We start from the raw sequence: 17824 nt of genomic DNA, 5'->3' as shown, positions 1-17824 counted from the left end.
AAGCAGAGAAACATGAAATACACATTTTGTCATTTGGTTTCATATTTTCTTTGAACAGAGAGGCCTGAACTGCTGCAATCATAGACCCATAACAGTTCAAACACCAATAAACCTTCATCTAAATAATTGCTGCCCTTTTGACCAAGGTAGAACAAAAATATAAGTTTCTATGGTCTGTAATTTGCTGTGAGTCAGAACTCACGTTGTGAACAAGTCCTTCCACACGTGCTTGTCAGCAGGCTGTGCTACCTGATAAAGCACAACTGAAGTGGAGAACTGAAGCATTAACACCTATTTTAATGAAGAAATTGTCTCCAGAGATGACAGAAATGGTACTGTCCACTATCAGTTTCTGCTTTAAGTGCCAGTCTCAGAGAAAAAGTGTTCATCTTCAAAATAAAACCTCAGTATATGCTAATCTTATTTTCCCCTCCCACACTCACGCACAGCATGGATGTGCCCTTCCAGCATAGTTAAACTCAGTCCTGTGCAAAGCTGCTGGGGTCATGAACAGGTGACTCCACTCCTAGTTTAAACCCCATGGAGAGAACAAGTTTTGACTAATGGGCTCTGGATGGGAAAGTTTAGACAATGCCAAGCTCTCTGTCCCATCTTTCTCTCTGACTGACACAATAGGGCCTTCATTAATTTAACTGCAGCTCCCCTGTATGCTGGCAGGAAACATTTCTTCAAAGAGTAATCTCACCCAGCAAGATCCCTCAGATCTCAGCGCTTCCCAGAGCTTAAAAACATACTATATTTCAGAGATGAGACCATTCACAGGGACCAAATGTCACAAGCATTGGGGAAACCAAAGCTTCTGCACAAACATTTTCAATTTCCTCCAAGTTTCCACCTTACATGACTTCACCTGGAATCTGCAGAGCTGTTTCGCAGAGTGTTATTTCATCCTGTCATTGTCAAACCTAAGTCAGCTCCTTATTATTGCCTTCCAGAGCTCACTTCTTCCTGCTCCAGAGCATAATCTGCACCACCACACACTTCTTCCTTCACAATGGCCATCCTGGCTGAGCCTTTTCACCTCAGCTTGCTCCTTGTCCATCACTTCAATAGCCCTCTCAACATGGGCTTCTGCCCCTCTCTCCGATTTCCTTTGCCACATGTGGCTCTTCAACTGTCCCGCTAAAAGCTCTACAACTCTTGCTGTGGGTTCCCTGCCTACGACTCCATCAGCCATGTCAGATACACCTTGAAAAACCTTTGTCCTCAAACAGTGGAAATTTGTGCTGAGCTTTCTTCACTGCAAGGAGAAACTGTTACCCAAATTATATGAGTTAACAGGCAAAGATCAGGAAAAGTTTGTGAAGCTGACAAGGCTGACACTAAACACTTCTTCACGGAAGTATTTCTCACTGCAGATGTTCTGAAAGTTTGTGCTTTGAATAGCTAAATTGGTCTTTCAAAGTTTAATCAATGTAGAGTTTTGTTTCCTTTTTAAAACTGAACCTAAAACTTACTGAAAGTGGCCTACTGTTACGCACATCTTTGTACTCCAGCACAATCTAAGTGCCCCACAGATTTTGAAGCTCCTCAGTACAGTCACAAGCAGTTGGTTTAAACTCGAGTGGCAAAAATCAGACAGTTGAATAGCTTTAAAAAAAAAAAATCTTCCTTAACCCAGTTGATGCTTGAATCATAAATTACTACCACATTTAAACACAGAAAGCCTTAAAGCCAAAGAAGAGTAGACCCTTAATTCAACCTACAGAGTTGTCTGCATGATCTGATCTATCCCAGCAACTCTTCCACCACTGAGAGTCTGTTAAACTTATTTTAAAATGCTTAAGAAACTAATCACATCCACCAGCCAAACTGTTCTTTCAGCAAAAGTAGCATGGTGCATCCCATCCAGCATAAAACTGTTTCCAGCGAGCCAAGTGGGGTCAGGCTGTGTTACAGGAGGACAAATGTTAATGAGATTCCAGGCAAGAGAACACAGGCAATATTTTCTGAAAACACATTAAGTCTCCTGTTGAAAGATGACTAGTATTTTACAATTTGCTCAGCCTCTTGGGGTTACGTTGGCCCAGAACACGGAAATTTCAACTACGTTGTATTTTATCAAGTATTTTCCTTTAATTGATCCCTTACTCTTTCCTACAGCCTTTTCACTTAAAGAATTACAGGCTTGTCCACATACAGAGCTATTCAGAAATAGTTATTCCCGACAAACCCTGTACAGAATCTTAGTTTAAGGTAAGTTTATTCCAAAGTATCTCAGACATTTCCAAAGCTGACTCTGACAAAATATGTGGCAAGCCAGGAAATCCATCAGGAAATACTTTTAAATTATTTATTTCTCACTTACACTCTTTAACCCAAATTAGCTTTCCTCTATGGACACTTTGAGCTACAAATATTTCTTGATCAGCTGAATATCAGCCCTAGGAGTGAAAGGAAAGAGATGACAACCATCCGGCTTCTACTCTTTACTGCAAAGTAGCATGTCCTCCAAGCCCTGAATTGAGTAGATAACACGAAGCAATCTAGGAAGGCAGCTGATGAAGAAGAGCCAATACACCCAGTTAACATGGAAGATACAAGAGAAGATCAGCGTGGGTGGCTGCTTAGGAGTTTGACAGTTCTTAATTTGCTGTTTCAGCCTTTAATTGTATGATGAATTTGTTGGCAGCATTTCTGGATTCATGCCTCCATTCATCTTTATTTACAACCAATTTTCAGCTGCAGCTCTAATTTGAATTTCCATCCGCTCTACATTAGCTCTCAATGGCAGCAGCCTCACCTTCACAGCCATCTTCCAACCACTGCTCAGCTACGCTTCTGCATACCGATTTGGCAAAAATCCTGTAGCCTCCGTATTGCAGACCTGATCTCACCTAGATTAATTTATGAATATTTCAAAATCCACCATGATTAATTCAAAAGACCACCTACGCTGCTGCACTCCCTACCACTGCTCACCTTGCCAGGGTCGGCACGTTCCCCTCCTTAGTGTCTACATGCACCCAGATACGCACAGCACAAAAGACACAGTCACACCTAAAATGGTAGGCACTGATCAATGGAAACAGCGAAAGAAGCTTGAGTACTGTGGAAGAGGTCCTATCAAACTTTGACTGCTGTCAGATTTTGGATATTACTTTTAAATACTACGGTCTGCCAGCACATACTACACTGGTTGAGAGGAGATAGGATGCGAAGCAGAAAATGCAGCTTTTTGTTTTTAAACAGTTTTGTTCACTTATTAGTTCTTAGAAAAGGGATAGTTAAAAATTCAAAGTCATTAGCCCAAATCCTAGACACAGTAAGTACTACATCACTTCTTTGTTGCAGCAGACAATTGTTGATTCAGAAGCAACTCTCCCTAGAGTGTCCAGCTTCCCTGTTGAACTGAAAAGCCACATCTTCCAACGTGCAAGTTTTAGAGTTTCAAACAGCTAAAATCTTAACTCCATGTCTGATGTTAGCAGCTGTTTCATCTCTGTTAGATTGGGCTCCTGCAAACTGATCTTCTAGGGCTTACCATGCTGCAATGTCCTGACCAATTATCCTGCTGGAGATTCTTTCATGATATTACTCTGTGGATTCATCTGACTCATGCTTCTGCCTTTTCCTCAGAACAGGCATTAATAGCAACGTTCTTCTCTGACTTAGCCAGTTACTCTCATGGAATTCATACCAATACACTAGAAGAACAGGAGTCTCCAAAAAACTGAAACTAGTTAACTGTTTCAAAAGATACCAGGGCAGAGGAAAGGGGCTGATTTCTGGACAGAGATAGACAACATGATTTTTGTCTACCATGTCTAAAATGCCTTTTCTTCCCCCCCAGAAAAAAAAAAACACCCAAGCCTAAAATAATATCAAACATGGACTTTCCATCTTTATTTGAATTAAAAGCACACTCAAAATGCTATTGTACAGAATCATGATTTGTAAACTGTAACTTGCATTTGGGCTTGCTTCTTCTAAGAAACAAGTTAGGACTAGAGAAAGCTAGCTGAATTCCCCAGAAAGATAATTCCTGCATTAAGAAGCTTTTCTATTTGACATATCCCAACAGCAGATAAAAAAATTCCCAAGTTATTAATACTGAGGGTCAGATGCTAATCACAGATGAACCACACACTTTGCTCTTATCATAAAAGTATCTTAAGTGGCAACACACTGGAATACACAATTGAGCTTGGAATTTCACCTTGAAATACCCATCCTCACCTTGCCCTGTGGAGCCACATGATCCCCTCTCCCCAGTGAAGCGACAAACTTTTGGATGTTTCCATTCAAATCAATTCAACATCCCTCCTGTCTCAAATTTTGGAAAAAAGTTAAGTATCAGGCTATGCCAAAATCCTGCTTGCTGAGGACAGCCAAGCCTACCATCTTCAGAGGGAGCAGTCCCTACCTCACCATTCAGAGCTCTCTCAGAACACAGCCGAGGTTTCCAGCTTTTCCTACGAGGTTCATGTTCCACCAAATCCTAGTAGGTAGCCCAAGTTTTACAATTCCTGCAGCCAGACCAGAAACACCTTCCTAGACCCATGAGCTTGGTCCAGCATTTATACAACTCAAGGGACCACAGTGCAGAGACACTGAAGCAGGAGGAAAACAAGCCAAATGAGGAACCTAAAGTATCATGGCTACATCAGCTTAAAAATTTAACAGGACAAACGAATGCAAGCAGTATCACTAATACGACTAGGCAGCTTTCAGGATCTGAGTTACCCTGCCTGGTGCTATGGCATACTCTGCAGACACACCACTTCAGTGCAAGTAACCTGGGATCTGGTAGCCCTGGGGATGCACTGCACAGTGTCAACACATCTCCAGCACTGTAATCATAAAGTACTTTGGAAGCTTACACAAGGACAAAACCAGCTCAATAACTTCAGCTGGTAATCTATTTCCAGAGCATGGTCATTACTGCTGACTGCCAAAAGAACAGGACATCTACCTCCCATCCTGGTCCTCAGTCCTCCCACACACTTTCTCACAAGTGAGCTGAAAGTCAAAGTAGCTTACTTTCCTAGCAGGAAAAAAAAATAAAAATAAAAAAAGACATCACCAAACACAGCCAATCAAAAATGTCACAAAGATAAGAGTGAACATGATATTTACAAGCAACAGCCCAAAACCTTCACTAAATATCTTGCAATGCATAGATTGTAACCATAACAATGTCTAAATATTAGATGGAAAAGGCTGTTGTCAGCTAGCTTCTCTAGAACATGATCCAAACGACTTTATTCTCACCTCCACGGAAAAGCCAGCAGGATGTAAAATTAACCGTGCTGAATCCAACCACTTTGGCACTCACGAAGGAAGCCTCATCGGTCAAACTGGGACAGTCTTAAACTTATCCCATAAAATCCTGTTTGCAGGAGGCTGGTGGGGGAGGCCCAGAGGGGGACTTCCTTTTATCAACACTTTTTGTAATTAATAGTATACACTGTCATATTAAACTGACAAAAAATTCTGTACAAATCAATCTGAAGCTGTACAACTAACTCTGGATCTGCAAGATGCACCTGGTTACTATTTAAAATGGGCACTAGGAGGTTAAAAATTCTGCTCCTTCTCAGAGTTACTTACACTGCTTTAGTATTAAAAGTAAAATTTTAGAACATCTGGTTTTCCTTTCCACTCCCTATGACATCATGTTTTCCAAGTACATTTGGCAGCTCACTGTAAAGATACAGGCAGACTAAACATACAGGGCAATGTAGAGTCAAGATGAAAAATTCCAAAGCCCTGGATACAGCAAGTGTGTTTCCTATCTCCAAATTTCAGTTACACAACCGGTATAATAAGGGTTTTCCCCTGCTTTTGTAACTCATGTATTCTTCAACCTTATTCTTCCTTGATGAGATGAGATGCCATATATCTGCCCTCTAGAGTTTTGGCTGTGTCTTTGTAAGTAATTTTTCATGTATTATGGGATATTCAGAGTCCCTATACAGCAAGATTCAGTTATAGAAAAAAATAATTATGTTTAACAGGGTCAGATTTTGTATGTACTTTTCTTTATCTCACTCTGGGAGATGAGATTAGCCTTCTATATTCCTCCTGCCTGAAAGGGAAAAAAACCTAACAGACCATGCTACAGCCTCTGACTTTTTACTGCTTGGTTTTGTGCCTCTTAGCCTGGAACTGGGAAATTGAACCAGACCAGTTCCAGGCAAATGCGTTTCCCATGAATTTACACAGGCTGTAACAATACAAAAAAGCAGCTGTTATAAAAGCTAAGAGCTCTCATTTGACCAATTTCTCCCATATATTTTAACATATCTTGATGCAATCTTTGCATTTTTTTCCTCTTTGTCTATTTTATTATTTTTACTGGGTCGCATTCAAAACACAGATTAGTCAGCATTAACATATCTCTAAGCTTAGCACATACTCACATTTTATTGATGCACAAGGAGGTAGCTGACTCATTTATGCTCACCAGTGAAGGAGCAGCAAACCTAGAAATCCACTGTCAGTTTCTTGCTCTAAATCTTAATTTCTCCATTTTGTAAAAAGAGAGTTTGGAAATGCAAAGAGGTGCTTTGGGAACCCTAACATGACAGAGTCTTTGGCTTATTATTTCATATTTAAAAGCGATTTATAGCATAGTAATTATTAAAGTGTACAAAAGAGAAGTACGTATTAAAAAAACCTGCTGACAAAATACTAGTCCCAGTGGTTATGCCCTGATTAAAACTTAATGACTAATCAATAACACTGTAATTATAACTTTCACCCTGATGCGATTTGGGATAGTTTATATATTTCTATTGATCAGCTAAGACTTTATGTAAAACAAATGTGAGAAGATCTTGCTTTGTGCTATTTTTATTACAGGTTTGTTGTAGCAAACCTCTAAATCCCTATCTCAATTATTTTAGAGCTTAGTTCTCCCATCACACCAAGAGGAGAAGAAAAGCTAGCAAAAAGCAGAATCTTACGAGCTGAAAAATGGCTGTTACAACACCGCAGTTTCCACACCATAAAGTCAGATTGCCATTTCAATGGCTATCACTGCATATTTCTCTGGCCTTAGAGAAGCAAGAGCCAAGCAGATGAGACAGCCCTGAGCAACTCAGTTAACTATGCTGCATCCCCATTTGTCAGCCCAAAAAATGATTAAGTGCCTGAACTGTAAGGGTCACAAGACTACAGACCACCTTGGAAAAACAGGCAACAGGTTCTGTAATCATGTAAGGAGTCATCTGTAGCCAACTGTTCTTTGTCTGCTGATGACTGAATTACCCTGTTATAGTTTTCTCACAGAATCCTCACAGGCAGAGAAAGTATGCTATAAATTACCCACTCACAAAAGAAGAGACCTTTCTTTTCAGAGGAGTTTATCACAGAGCACTTGCACCCCTTCATGAGCCCGATCGTCATTTTGCTTGATTCTGAAACAGCACTTGAGAAGCTTAAAACACCTCTTGGATCTGCTGTTCCATGAGATGCCAGGCAAACAAGGAATTTAAGGGCTATGCATTGCTGTAGCGGTGAAGAACCTCACGCTGATTTCTAACAGCCTGTATAGAATTTCCATGGCAATGAGTTCTGTGCATTGCCTTAAGTCAGAAGTCACAACTTGACAGCACAGGATCTAATCAAGACCAAAAAGGATCCACCTGAGGCAGCAACACAAACATATCCCACCCAGTCCTAAATCTATCATGTTCTATCTACTCAGGCCTATAACCACTACCAGAGTGGTTAGTAGGTGCTGCATTCACCTACCTTCATGTGTTTGGTATGTTAAATTAAGTTCCCTGGCTAAGTCCCATTCAATCTAATCAGCATCATTTTCACAGAAGACTAAAAGTTACTTGGGAATCAAAGCTGAACCCACAGAGAGCAGGGAAAGCTGAGCTGCTTCCCGTGGGAAGTAGTAGGCTATGCTGGTGCAATAGCGAGGCACCTGGTGGTAAGCCAAAATGGCACAGATCCCTCTGCACCCCTGGTAGCTTGGGACCAACCGACAAATAAGGTAAGCCTCCACGGGGAGTACGAATACACAGCTACCTGTGATGGAGAGGAAGAAGCCAGTGTCACAAGAGATTTAAAAACTAAGTTAATAAAAGCAGAATATGGAACCACAGACATGATATATTTTTCTGCCCCACATCATGGGCTAAGTTGCAAAAGAGCCAGAAAATCTCATTTCCAACAGCCCATTCTTCTCCCCCACACTTGTGGAGACACAGCAATTCACACCCCATTTCACCACTGCAGTGCCAAGAAACACCCAAGTGTGACAAAAGCAGGAGAAAGGAGGTGGACAGCGCTGGTAGGAACAGCAATGGACTGTTTACAGCTGGACACCCTGCCCCGAACACTGCCAAGGCACTGTGCCAGCTCTGCAGTTAGAAACGAGGAGTATCTGGGGAAAGAAGGATTTTGCTGAACCTAGAATAAATTTGATTCAGCTAACCCAAAGCAACTTTGCTCTTTTTGTCTGCAAATAACCTTGGAAACAGTTTTTAAAAACACAATATTCAAGCCTCTAGGATAAAGCATCATCACCTATAGACAAGTTTGTGTCTGGATCACATAGAAATGGTCATTGATCACATCCAGAAGTGTTCTCTTTCAACACTTTCTACAGTCTATTTGCACAGTTCCTGTTACAGAGTGTCACGTACTAGCTCTTACCAGAGCTAAACTTTCAACTCTGTGGATCTACAGGTTGTCCAGTCACCCTGGCATTACAGGCTGGCAGCAAAATTAATTTTATGGTCTTAAACTGGAATATAAAAGTCAAAGCCTTGACATTTCCTTAGTACTGAAAACTTTTCCTTCTCTCAAAAAAAAAAAAAAAGCTAAGGAGTGGTTAATATAAGCTGGGAAACAGCCTAGATAGATTGGAAAGTCACAAGGGCAAGAGGTATTTTGTTACTTAAATTCAATAGGCTAATGCTATTTCATTTGTAACTTACAGTATAAAAAACAAACAAAAACCCACCCACTCACACACACAATTAATTCCTGCAAAGTCCATGCTGTTAACAAGCCAAGGGCAACCTACACATCAAAACGAGAGGCTTCTCTTGTGACCTTCCTTAACGATCATCTAAAGTGTTCAACAGAATATGGTCCCAATTATTCTGGGTATTGTATAAACCCAGGCAAAGCAAGCCATTACCTGCAGCTCCAGAACCTGCTGTAAACAAAGTAACGGATTTAATGGATAAGAAACACAGCAACTTTTTCAAAAAGTAGGAGGAGTTTCCAAAAAGCTTGTATATAGAAATTATTTTCATTATTCACATGTATGTTTATCCTGCAATAACCCAACCAATACACTAAACTAAGGGCTAGAACTATCAGAGAGACCCTGTGAAAAGCTGTCACTAAAACATACAGATGTTCATCCTGAGGGAAAAAGCTTCATTAGATTCCCCATGACACCTTCCACCGAGACAGGCTTCATCAGGAAATCACTACACATCATTTGGTAAGTGAAGTTACACAGCCTCCAGCTGCCCAATCCTGTCACATCACTTTGTACACCCACTAAGAGAGCCTGCTTGTAAATGCAATAAAATACTTTGATAAATGGCGTTGGCTGAATGGGAATGCATGAAGGGAAGGAGGAAGAGATACTGGTTCTTACACACCAAGGTGCATGGGTTTCAGGTGATGGCACCTACCTACTTTACATAAAACATCATTGTCTTACGGTTATTTTAAAAACAAAAATCCTTTCCATGACTACCCCACATGAAGCCGAAAGGCTGTAAAACCCTTTCCTGAATGTGAACACTGACACACAAGCACTACAATGTGAAGGTGTATTCATGTTTTGGAACAATCCACACTTCCACTATCTACTGACTTAGCAAGATCAGCCAATAGGCCTATTAAGAATTGTTACTGACTCGTTTATTCATTTTGAAACGATCCTTACAAGTGCCAACACTTAATTAAAAAGTAATATTTTAGTAATCACTGTCACAAGTATAAAGATGGTCAACACTCAAAAAAGTCAGATAGGACACCAAACCTGAGTTTTCATAATTGAATGGTTTCCTCTCTCCCCACAGACACACAATATGTGAACTTCTTCCTTACCACTTCCCCAAGGGAGGCAGCCATCATGTGTGTTGCTGGAGTCAAGTAAGATGCAGAGCCATGGTGCAGCACAGATTTCACATTCTCGTAGGTGATAAAAAATGCAGCAGCTGAAATTCAAGAATACATGCAGTCATTTAACTGTTCCTCCATCACAGAACTAGCACAAATACATTTAGACGTGGATTTTGTCATTTATTATTCTGCAACTGTAGTTGAAAACGGGATATTTTTGCCCCAAAAGAGTACAACCATATCAACACAATCTGTGGGATAACTCCTTCAGAAATTCATGCTCCTGGCTATCACTGGCAAACCTCCCATTAATTTCAAAGGTGTCAGGACTTATGGCCATATTTAGTATTGAGATAAGGCAAGATGTGTTAGTCATGAACGTCCAGTGGGTTTTGAAAAAATAGTATCTTCCATATTCATAGATAGGAAGGGTAAAGAGGAGGTTGTTTGGTTGAATTGGATGGATGGTCTTTATTTTTTAGAAAAAAAGCAAACAATCCAAACAAACCAACCAGTTGATTAATGGAAAAGAAAAAAAACAAGGCAACCCAGAAGTCATCAATACAAGACTGCTACCCTGCAATGCGCAAAACTGTTTCAGTAGCAGTTATTAATAACTTCTTCCTAGCTACCATCAGTTTAATATTTTGCACTTTAGCTCCATAAAAAAATTCTTCCAAGCTTATGAAGGACTAGTAAAAGTCCTGTCCAGTGAACAAGAAACATACAAAACTAAACTGAGCATAGCAACATGAGCTGTGTTTATTCACTGCAACAGTCAACTACAAAGGCACTTGCACCTTAAGGGTTACTCCTTTTCCTAAAGGTAATTTCTGTTCTCAGTCATATGTTGGAAAGATAAAACCACAGTTCAGATTTTGAAGATGTAAATCCTGAAAAAACTGAAATGTCTTGCGGGGGAACAGATTTTAATTGTAAAGAAGGGCTATGTGAATTGCCTTCTGCTAATCAAAAGATGCTTATCACCTCAAAAGGAGATAACAGAGCAGACAAGATAAAGAACTGAATTTTTTAAAACCATCTTAGGAAGGACATCAAACATCTGAAGGTGTCAGTGGATTTGTCAGCAAAGTTCTCCTAACATTTACTACTGACAGCATAGCTTGCTACTTTTTTATCCCTCCCTACAAAGACAAAATGGACAAAGGCATTAGGAATTTTAGATGCCTGCAGGGACTACAACCATTTACTTTTTTAAAACTTCAGTTTCAAAAGTGTTCCCAATGTCTATGTGCATTGTAAATGTAGTTGTTTCTAGGAAGAAAAAGACCAGCATAGCAATCCCAGGGCAATTAGCTCAGAGACCTCCAGTGCTCAAGCACTTGGAATTTTGTTTCATTTCCAGCACCATGGAAGAGTGGGTCATGACAAAAGTGTCCAGGGCAAGCAAGACTCAAGCCCTCTTTGGCACCTGGAAATGCTTTAGGGTGCCCCTTTAAGTAAGGACAGGCTTATAAGACACATCCAGGAACACTTCCAAGGTGTAAGCGTTGCTTTTCAGAGTAAACATGCAGCAGCCTTCATTCCAGGCTTGCTCAAAGCGTTTGTTCAATACTGTACAATTCTAGAAACTGCTTTTCACAGCTGGACATGGACTCACAGAATTCAGTCACCTGCAGGAGAGGAAGCCACAGACATAAATGGCCTATACTGTGTAAGTTCCCACTTAAAGAAGACAAAGCATAAGCCAAAGAAAATTTACCATTTGGAAAGGATCCTATAGCAGTGGAAGGAACACCAGCATAGATGCCACGAAAACCACCAGCCTTCCTAAATCCTTGAGGACTCTGCAGTCTTGTTTTTACAGTATCCAGGGGAAAAAGGATCAAGTCGACACAGACACCAGCAACTCCACCGGCCTTTGAGACAAAACCGTGGAATAAAGCGCATTAATATTCATAGAGGTGAAGCTGTGGTGCTTCTGTGAGTAACTGAGACATGCCTAAACTAAAGCACTACTGACCATATCCTTTCTGAGGTCAAATTATAAACTGATACAGACCTCAATAGCTTCTATAGCTATACAAGGAAGCTTCAAGAAAAGAAAGCAATAGATATTACAACCTTTAAACCATTTTTAAGGTATTTTCAAAACAATCTCAGTGGTTTGAATAGCACAAGCAAAGCAATGCAACACCTTCCCACTACACATAAAAGCAAGACAGTGAATGCCACTTATCAAGATGACACAGCGAAGAATGACCAGCACCTCTAGGAAGTTGCGTGATAAGAGTGATAAGATCGGGGAAAGACAGAAGCAATTCTGCTTCCCCTGTAATCATCTCTAGAAAGCACATTGACATTTGTCTAGCAAACTTCTTCACTTAAAGTGTTACCCCCCTATTTCCTTTGTTGAAAAGCCTGAAGTAAAACTGCTTTATGTTCTTTTGCTGACAAAAGCCTGAAACAAACCCCCACATATTAAATAAAAATGTTTTCAAAGTCATAAGGAAAAGGGGAAGGTTTTTATCCAAAGCAATTCTTAAAACCAAACCCTAAAAAAATCATTCCAACTAAAGCTCAATCTTTATCAAGTGTCTGTGTTTCTACATTATTTTCTTTTTTAAATTTCCCTAGGACATGGATGACCTGTAGAAAATAATTACTTGTCAAAAAAAGGAGGAGGAAACTGAAATAAATAGAAAAACTAATTTTAAAAAAAATTCAATGAGACATTATTTAGATGCACTGTTACTCAGAACAGAAAACATAGTTTGAAGTCTACCTCATATAGAACAGCACAAAAGAAACAGCTGCACAGATTTTTACCTCTGCCTGAAAACAAATCACGTGTCTTACTCTGGTCTTTTTGTCAGGGCCAACCAAGGATTCAGAGAGGTGTTCACTATCTACTACTAAAGTTTTAATCAATAAGTTAATTACTCTTTTAATCTAGTTGGCTATTTTGCATGCATTGATTTTTCTTCACTCTTTTTCATCAAAATCCTTATCTGCTCAAAATAACATTGATCAGATTTAATCAGATTTAATCTAGCCATCTGTTAAAACATGAATCAGAAGTTACTAATTGCTTCTTTAGTTTTCAAAGTTCTGTATCTTAAACGTCATTTAAATTCATGAAGCAGATAATAGAGCACCTGCCAGAGGGCGACAATACCTGTGCACTTACACCATCTGCAGAAAACAGTAATGATTTTTAGATAATAAGACAACTAAAATGCACCTTCTCCTTCACCTTTCAGTAACAGTAGCATTATCAGAAGCTAAACAGCTGAAAAACCTTTACCAGGAGTTGGACATGCCTATTAAACTTAACCCTACTGAAACGATTAAACAAAACCAGGACCTAATTCAATTGCTCCGAACCATGATGTTGCAGCTGGCAGCCGGTTGCCCCTGGAGTATTTGGGGCAGGGAGCTCAACCCTCCCAGCAGGCGCAGGGCCCGCAGCTCCCCCTCACGCTAGTCCAGGGCACCATGTCCATGATTTTCCCCACAGAACCCAGAGCGAACGGTGGATATTTCCAAGGAGGCCCCCGGCTATGGAGACTGGGGGCTTTACACCCCCGCACGCGACGCTGCGGAGAGCACACATGGAAAAATAGATTTTTAGGGCGGGAAACGCAGCGCAAGGCACGCGCTTCACAGTGCGCCCACCCAGCAGCGCCGCGGCCTCTCCACGGCCCCAACACCCCCCGCCCGCGGGTGGCTGTTGAAGCCAAGAGGAGACGAGCCCAGGCGCGCTCCCGCCGCCCTTCAGCGCTGCGCCGGCAGCCGAGGCCGCCGCGTCGCCTTGGCAACGGGCAGGCCCGGGCCCGCGCACTCACCGCCAAGGCCGCCCAGGACTCCCGCGGCTCCATGCAGGGGTGGCGATAGCGGGTGGCGACACGGCGCGGCACAGACCGGCTCCCCGCACCGCGGGACGGGACTAAACGCCCCGCTCTAGCCGTGCCCCGGGCTGCGCACGGGCGCAGCCATGTTACTGCCCCTGACCCGTGGTCAGGCGGGAGCGTGACGTCACTGCGCCTGTGCGGAGCGCTGCGCATGCGCACAGCGGGCCGCGACGCCGCTGCCTCAACCCCGCCCCTCCCTCTGCCCTCAGCGCGGCGCGGGACGGGGGAACACGGCAGGGCCTGAGCCTCGCACTAAAGCGTTAGCGCTGAAAGAGCGAAAGCACACGTTAGTTATCACCAGGCATTAATTAGTTATTACTTAATGGTGATTTGCTGCGCGCTAGCAGCCGTGCCGCTCCAGAAGAGGGGGGAAAGAGGCGTTTTTGCTGCCCCTGCTGCGCAGCTGGGCCCAGGTGGCCCTGAGATGCTGGTGGCTGCTGCAGCGGCCGGTTTCTTCCGCCTAGGGCTGGGATCTCTTTAGAAAGCAAACCTACCTTCATAGGAGAAAAAAAGGCATTTTTGACGGGCAAACACTTCTGAAGACACTTCGGGTTTTTCATCAAATCATGCCTGTAAGCGCAAACATGGTGCTGCTGACACCGTCCTGCGCAGACTTTCTGTGGGCCGTTCCTGGGAACAGCAGGTCAAAGCAATGTGCAGAGAAAATAATAAAGCCTCCTGACAGGGTCATTTCTTCTGCCTGTTCCCAGAAGGTGTGTTGGCTCTCCCTGGAAGGGAAAATGCCATTTTTGACTCCCATCCCATCAGAAATACTTTTGTATTCTGCATTTGTGTTTTCCTGAGGCCTCTCCCCCTCTCCACAAAGGGCATTCAAATCAGCAGTGGTTTCAAAAGTTGCAAAAAAGATTTTGGCACAGAATCCTCATACAATCCTCACCCAGCAAGAAACCACACTTGAAATTATGGGAAATACGATTCTGAGGGAGGGAGAAGGGGTAAATGTTGGAGAGCACTATAGTTCACGCAGAGAACCAGAAAATCAGCAGGCCTCAATTCAAGATTTCCTTGGCTGCAAGCACATCATTTGGGATGATTATTGGATGTAGCAGCTGAGGATGTGACGATGCCTCACATTCTCAGCATCAGTAACTGCCTTCAGGCAGCTCAGCTCCTCTTCATCAAACTGCTAAGGGTGTTTGCAGGTGGGAAGCACCCTGCTGTCCTGTCCTGTAACATCTGGATGCAGCAACATAGTGGAGTTGCCAACTCCAGCAAATTTATTACAACTCTCCTGCAATTCTGTGATTTTTTTTTCTGAACTGCCTCAGTCCCCAGAGACAGACAGTGTTAGAGTAGTGTTCATTGCATTTAGTCTTCATTTTCGTTTGAGTGAAAAGCTCAAAACTCTGCAGGCAAAACCAGAAAGAACCTGAACATATTATATTTTTCAACCTCCTTTGATTTTTAAGGCAGGTCCTTGATTTTCTGGTCCTAACTTAGTATTTTTATGATAATCTGGTGGGTTATCAATATTTTAGTTTAGGCTTTGTCATGTTTATTGAGGATCACTTCTTGTTTTCATATCAGGACATGATCAAACAAGTGGACTTCTTTGACATTATAGCACACCTGTCCCCAGCATGGCTGGCTGACCACCTTTCTTCCAAAGCCTGTGATGTGCATGAAGCCTAAGTCAGGCCAGTTTGCTGTCCTAGGAATTAATTCCTGAAAACTTTGATTCTGATTCCTGGAAGAAGCAGGAGCCACAATTACATATTTCAGCTGTAATGCATCAAAGACTGGACTGTGAGTAGTTATTATAACACCCAGCAGAGTACCTGGCTTTCTGAAAGAACCCTGCTATTTAGACAGAAATAAAATTGATGTGAAATCTACCATTTCCAGCTGGTGTTCTGGTAAATGACTAAATAAACACAAAAGCTGAAAGTTCCTCAGTTTCCAAGTCCACGTCTGTCATTAAATTAGGTACTTTGGAGCGATATTGAGGGAAAAATTGGACATCTGCAGTAAATGAAGCATGCTTTTAGAGTTACTGCCCCATACAACCCACTGATAGCAGCACTTAAAACGAGACCTTATTCCCCACGTGTGCCCAGGAAGTCTCTTGATGTAAAGGTTCTTGGGGTCACAGCAAGAATTTTTCACATTGTTCAGTGCAAAACTTTCAGATACACTCTGTGGCAGTGACTCTTTTTATTTATCACCTTCTGTCAGAAGAACTGCTGCTGCATCGGAGAGGTCACAACCTCCTATTCTTCCAAGCCACCGTCTGTCTTAAATGAACAAGTTCTGCTTAATGCCGCAGGCCAAACATTAATCTTTGTGCTAAGTCCTTCACAATGGACTCCCCCCAAGCTTGCAGAGTAGATTGAGTGAAGGAAGAGACCTGTTTTCTTCCGTTGTTTCTTCCTGGCGGGGAAACGCCGCAGGTGCTCCCCAGCATCTCCACTGCAAGTGAAGAAGATGGGCTGAGCAGAAAAACCTAGCCCAGGCACAGGAAGTGCACTGCACCTGACCGATGGATCTTTGTGATCCCATACCTTCGCTCAACCCTGTTTTCAGCTCGTTCATTGTCCTGTACCTTCTCCCAAGCCTGTTTCAGCTGCGGCTGAAGCTCAGAGGCTGGGGGGGTGAGCTGGGGAGACCAAGGAACAGCCACGTGGTGCTTCACGCAGGCACTGGGGTTCAATACCCTGTAGCAGAGGAGAGACTAGACACTTGTGTCCGTGCTGCTGCCAGTGCTATCTCTGCCAGCACTGGAGCAGCTTGGTGGCTGCCAGGTTTTTTGCTCAGCCCGTCCTTTCATCTCCTTTTTCATTCCCTGCTCCTCTTTCTTTGCCCTTCCCTGCCCATGGCTGCAGGCTGGTAAGAGTGCTTTTAAAAATGACCATTATGCCTACAGCACCTCACCTGCTTCCCTCAGCCTTTGCAGCACATAAAAGCCTTGGCAAGAGATGAAAAGCCTTTTAATTACAGTATGATAAAGAACATATTGCATCTGTGGATGCACTGAGTGGGATATGAACTGCCAAGAACACAGCAATCCTCTAGCTTATACTCTGCAAAAAAGAGAGATCCTAGGGAATGAGTATCGGCCACTGATGGGTCCTCTTTGTCAGGGCTACTTAAGCACCATTTTGAATCGATTTCACATTATTAATCCTTCCGCTGGCACAACAATGCACATGTACAAAAATGTCTGTATGTGTATATCTGTGTATATGTACGCTGGTTTGCATGTATTTCCTCCCCCAGCTGCTATAGGACGTCTGACACCAGCCGCAGAAGATATATTGATCTGGTCATAACATATTAAAGCTGCTGAAGAGCAGATGTTAAAAACAGATTTCTTGGCATATATCAGCCCCTGGCGGTATCAGTCGCACACATGTTCCAGTTTATTTATTAAAACAATTGCTCTCCTCGTTCTGTTTATTATCATTCTCCTGGGCAATTCAGGCATATTGGAGCCAACCCCTTCCAGTCAGTCGGCCCTTCTTGGATTGTCCTTTTTGCTTCAGCTCGGACAACACCCTGCAACTCTTCCTTCCTGAGAAACCAGGCCTGTCCCACTGTTCTTAAAAGCAGATGGAAATTCATCAGCTGCAAAAATTTATCCTGACATAAGTATACTGAAAATAAAGACTCAAGGATCCTTTTAATTTGATACTAAGCAGGTAAATAATGGGGCCAGGGAGGCCATCTGAAGGGGGAACGTTAATGATATGGCCACATATGGCACCCAAGAGGCTGTGACACACCACAGGCAGAGAGGGCCTGATAATTTGAAGACTAGGAACTAAACGTAACTCTTTGGCCATCAAAATCTTGTTTGTCCCATTTTATGACAAACAGCTGCAGAACTGTGCAATTAGTGTGGAGCAAAGGGCCTTCCC

The 17824-nt window shown here is 42.4% G+C and overlaps 1 protein-coding gene across 9 annotated transcripts in view; it reads right to left on the bottom strand.

Annotated features, from left to right (window-relative positions):
- Nucleotides 1-14064, bottom strand: part of SLC25A26 (solute carrier family 25 member 26) — an 89487-nt gene extending 75423 nt beyond the window's left edge. For 8 of the 9 annotated variants that reach the window (XR_012630242.1, XR_012630237.1, XR_012630239.1 and 5 more), the window contains exons 1-3: nucleotides 13881-14064; nucleotides 11795-11951; nucleotides 10057-10166 (exon numbers count right to left, since the gene is read on the bottom strand). Coding sequence is in view for 3 of the 9 variants with exons in the window: in XM_074879088.1 (XP_074735189.1) it covers nucleotides 10057-10166; nucleotides 11795-11951; nucleotides 13881-13913 (300 nt within the window). In the remaining 6 variants the exon portion in view is untranslated. The remainder of the gene's footprint in view (nucleotides 1-10056; nucleotides 10167-11794; nucleotides 11952-13880) is intronic. The other variant, XM_074879090.1, reaches the window with a different exon arrangement.
- Nucleotides 14065-17824: the final 3760 nt, after the last annotated feature.

Source organism: Strix uralensis, chromosome 10 (genome assembly GCF_047716275.1).
Source record: "Strix uralensis isolate ZFMK-TIS-50842 chromosome 10, bStrUra1, whole genome shotgun sequence".
NCBI lineage: Eukaryota > Metazoa > Chordata > Aves > Strigiformes > Strigidae > Strix > Strix uralensis.
The sequence above is the reverse complement of the archived record's forward strand: the minus strand, read 5'-3'. Positions and strand labels throughout refer to the sequence as shown.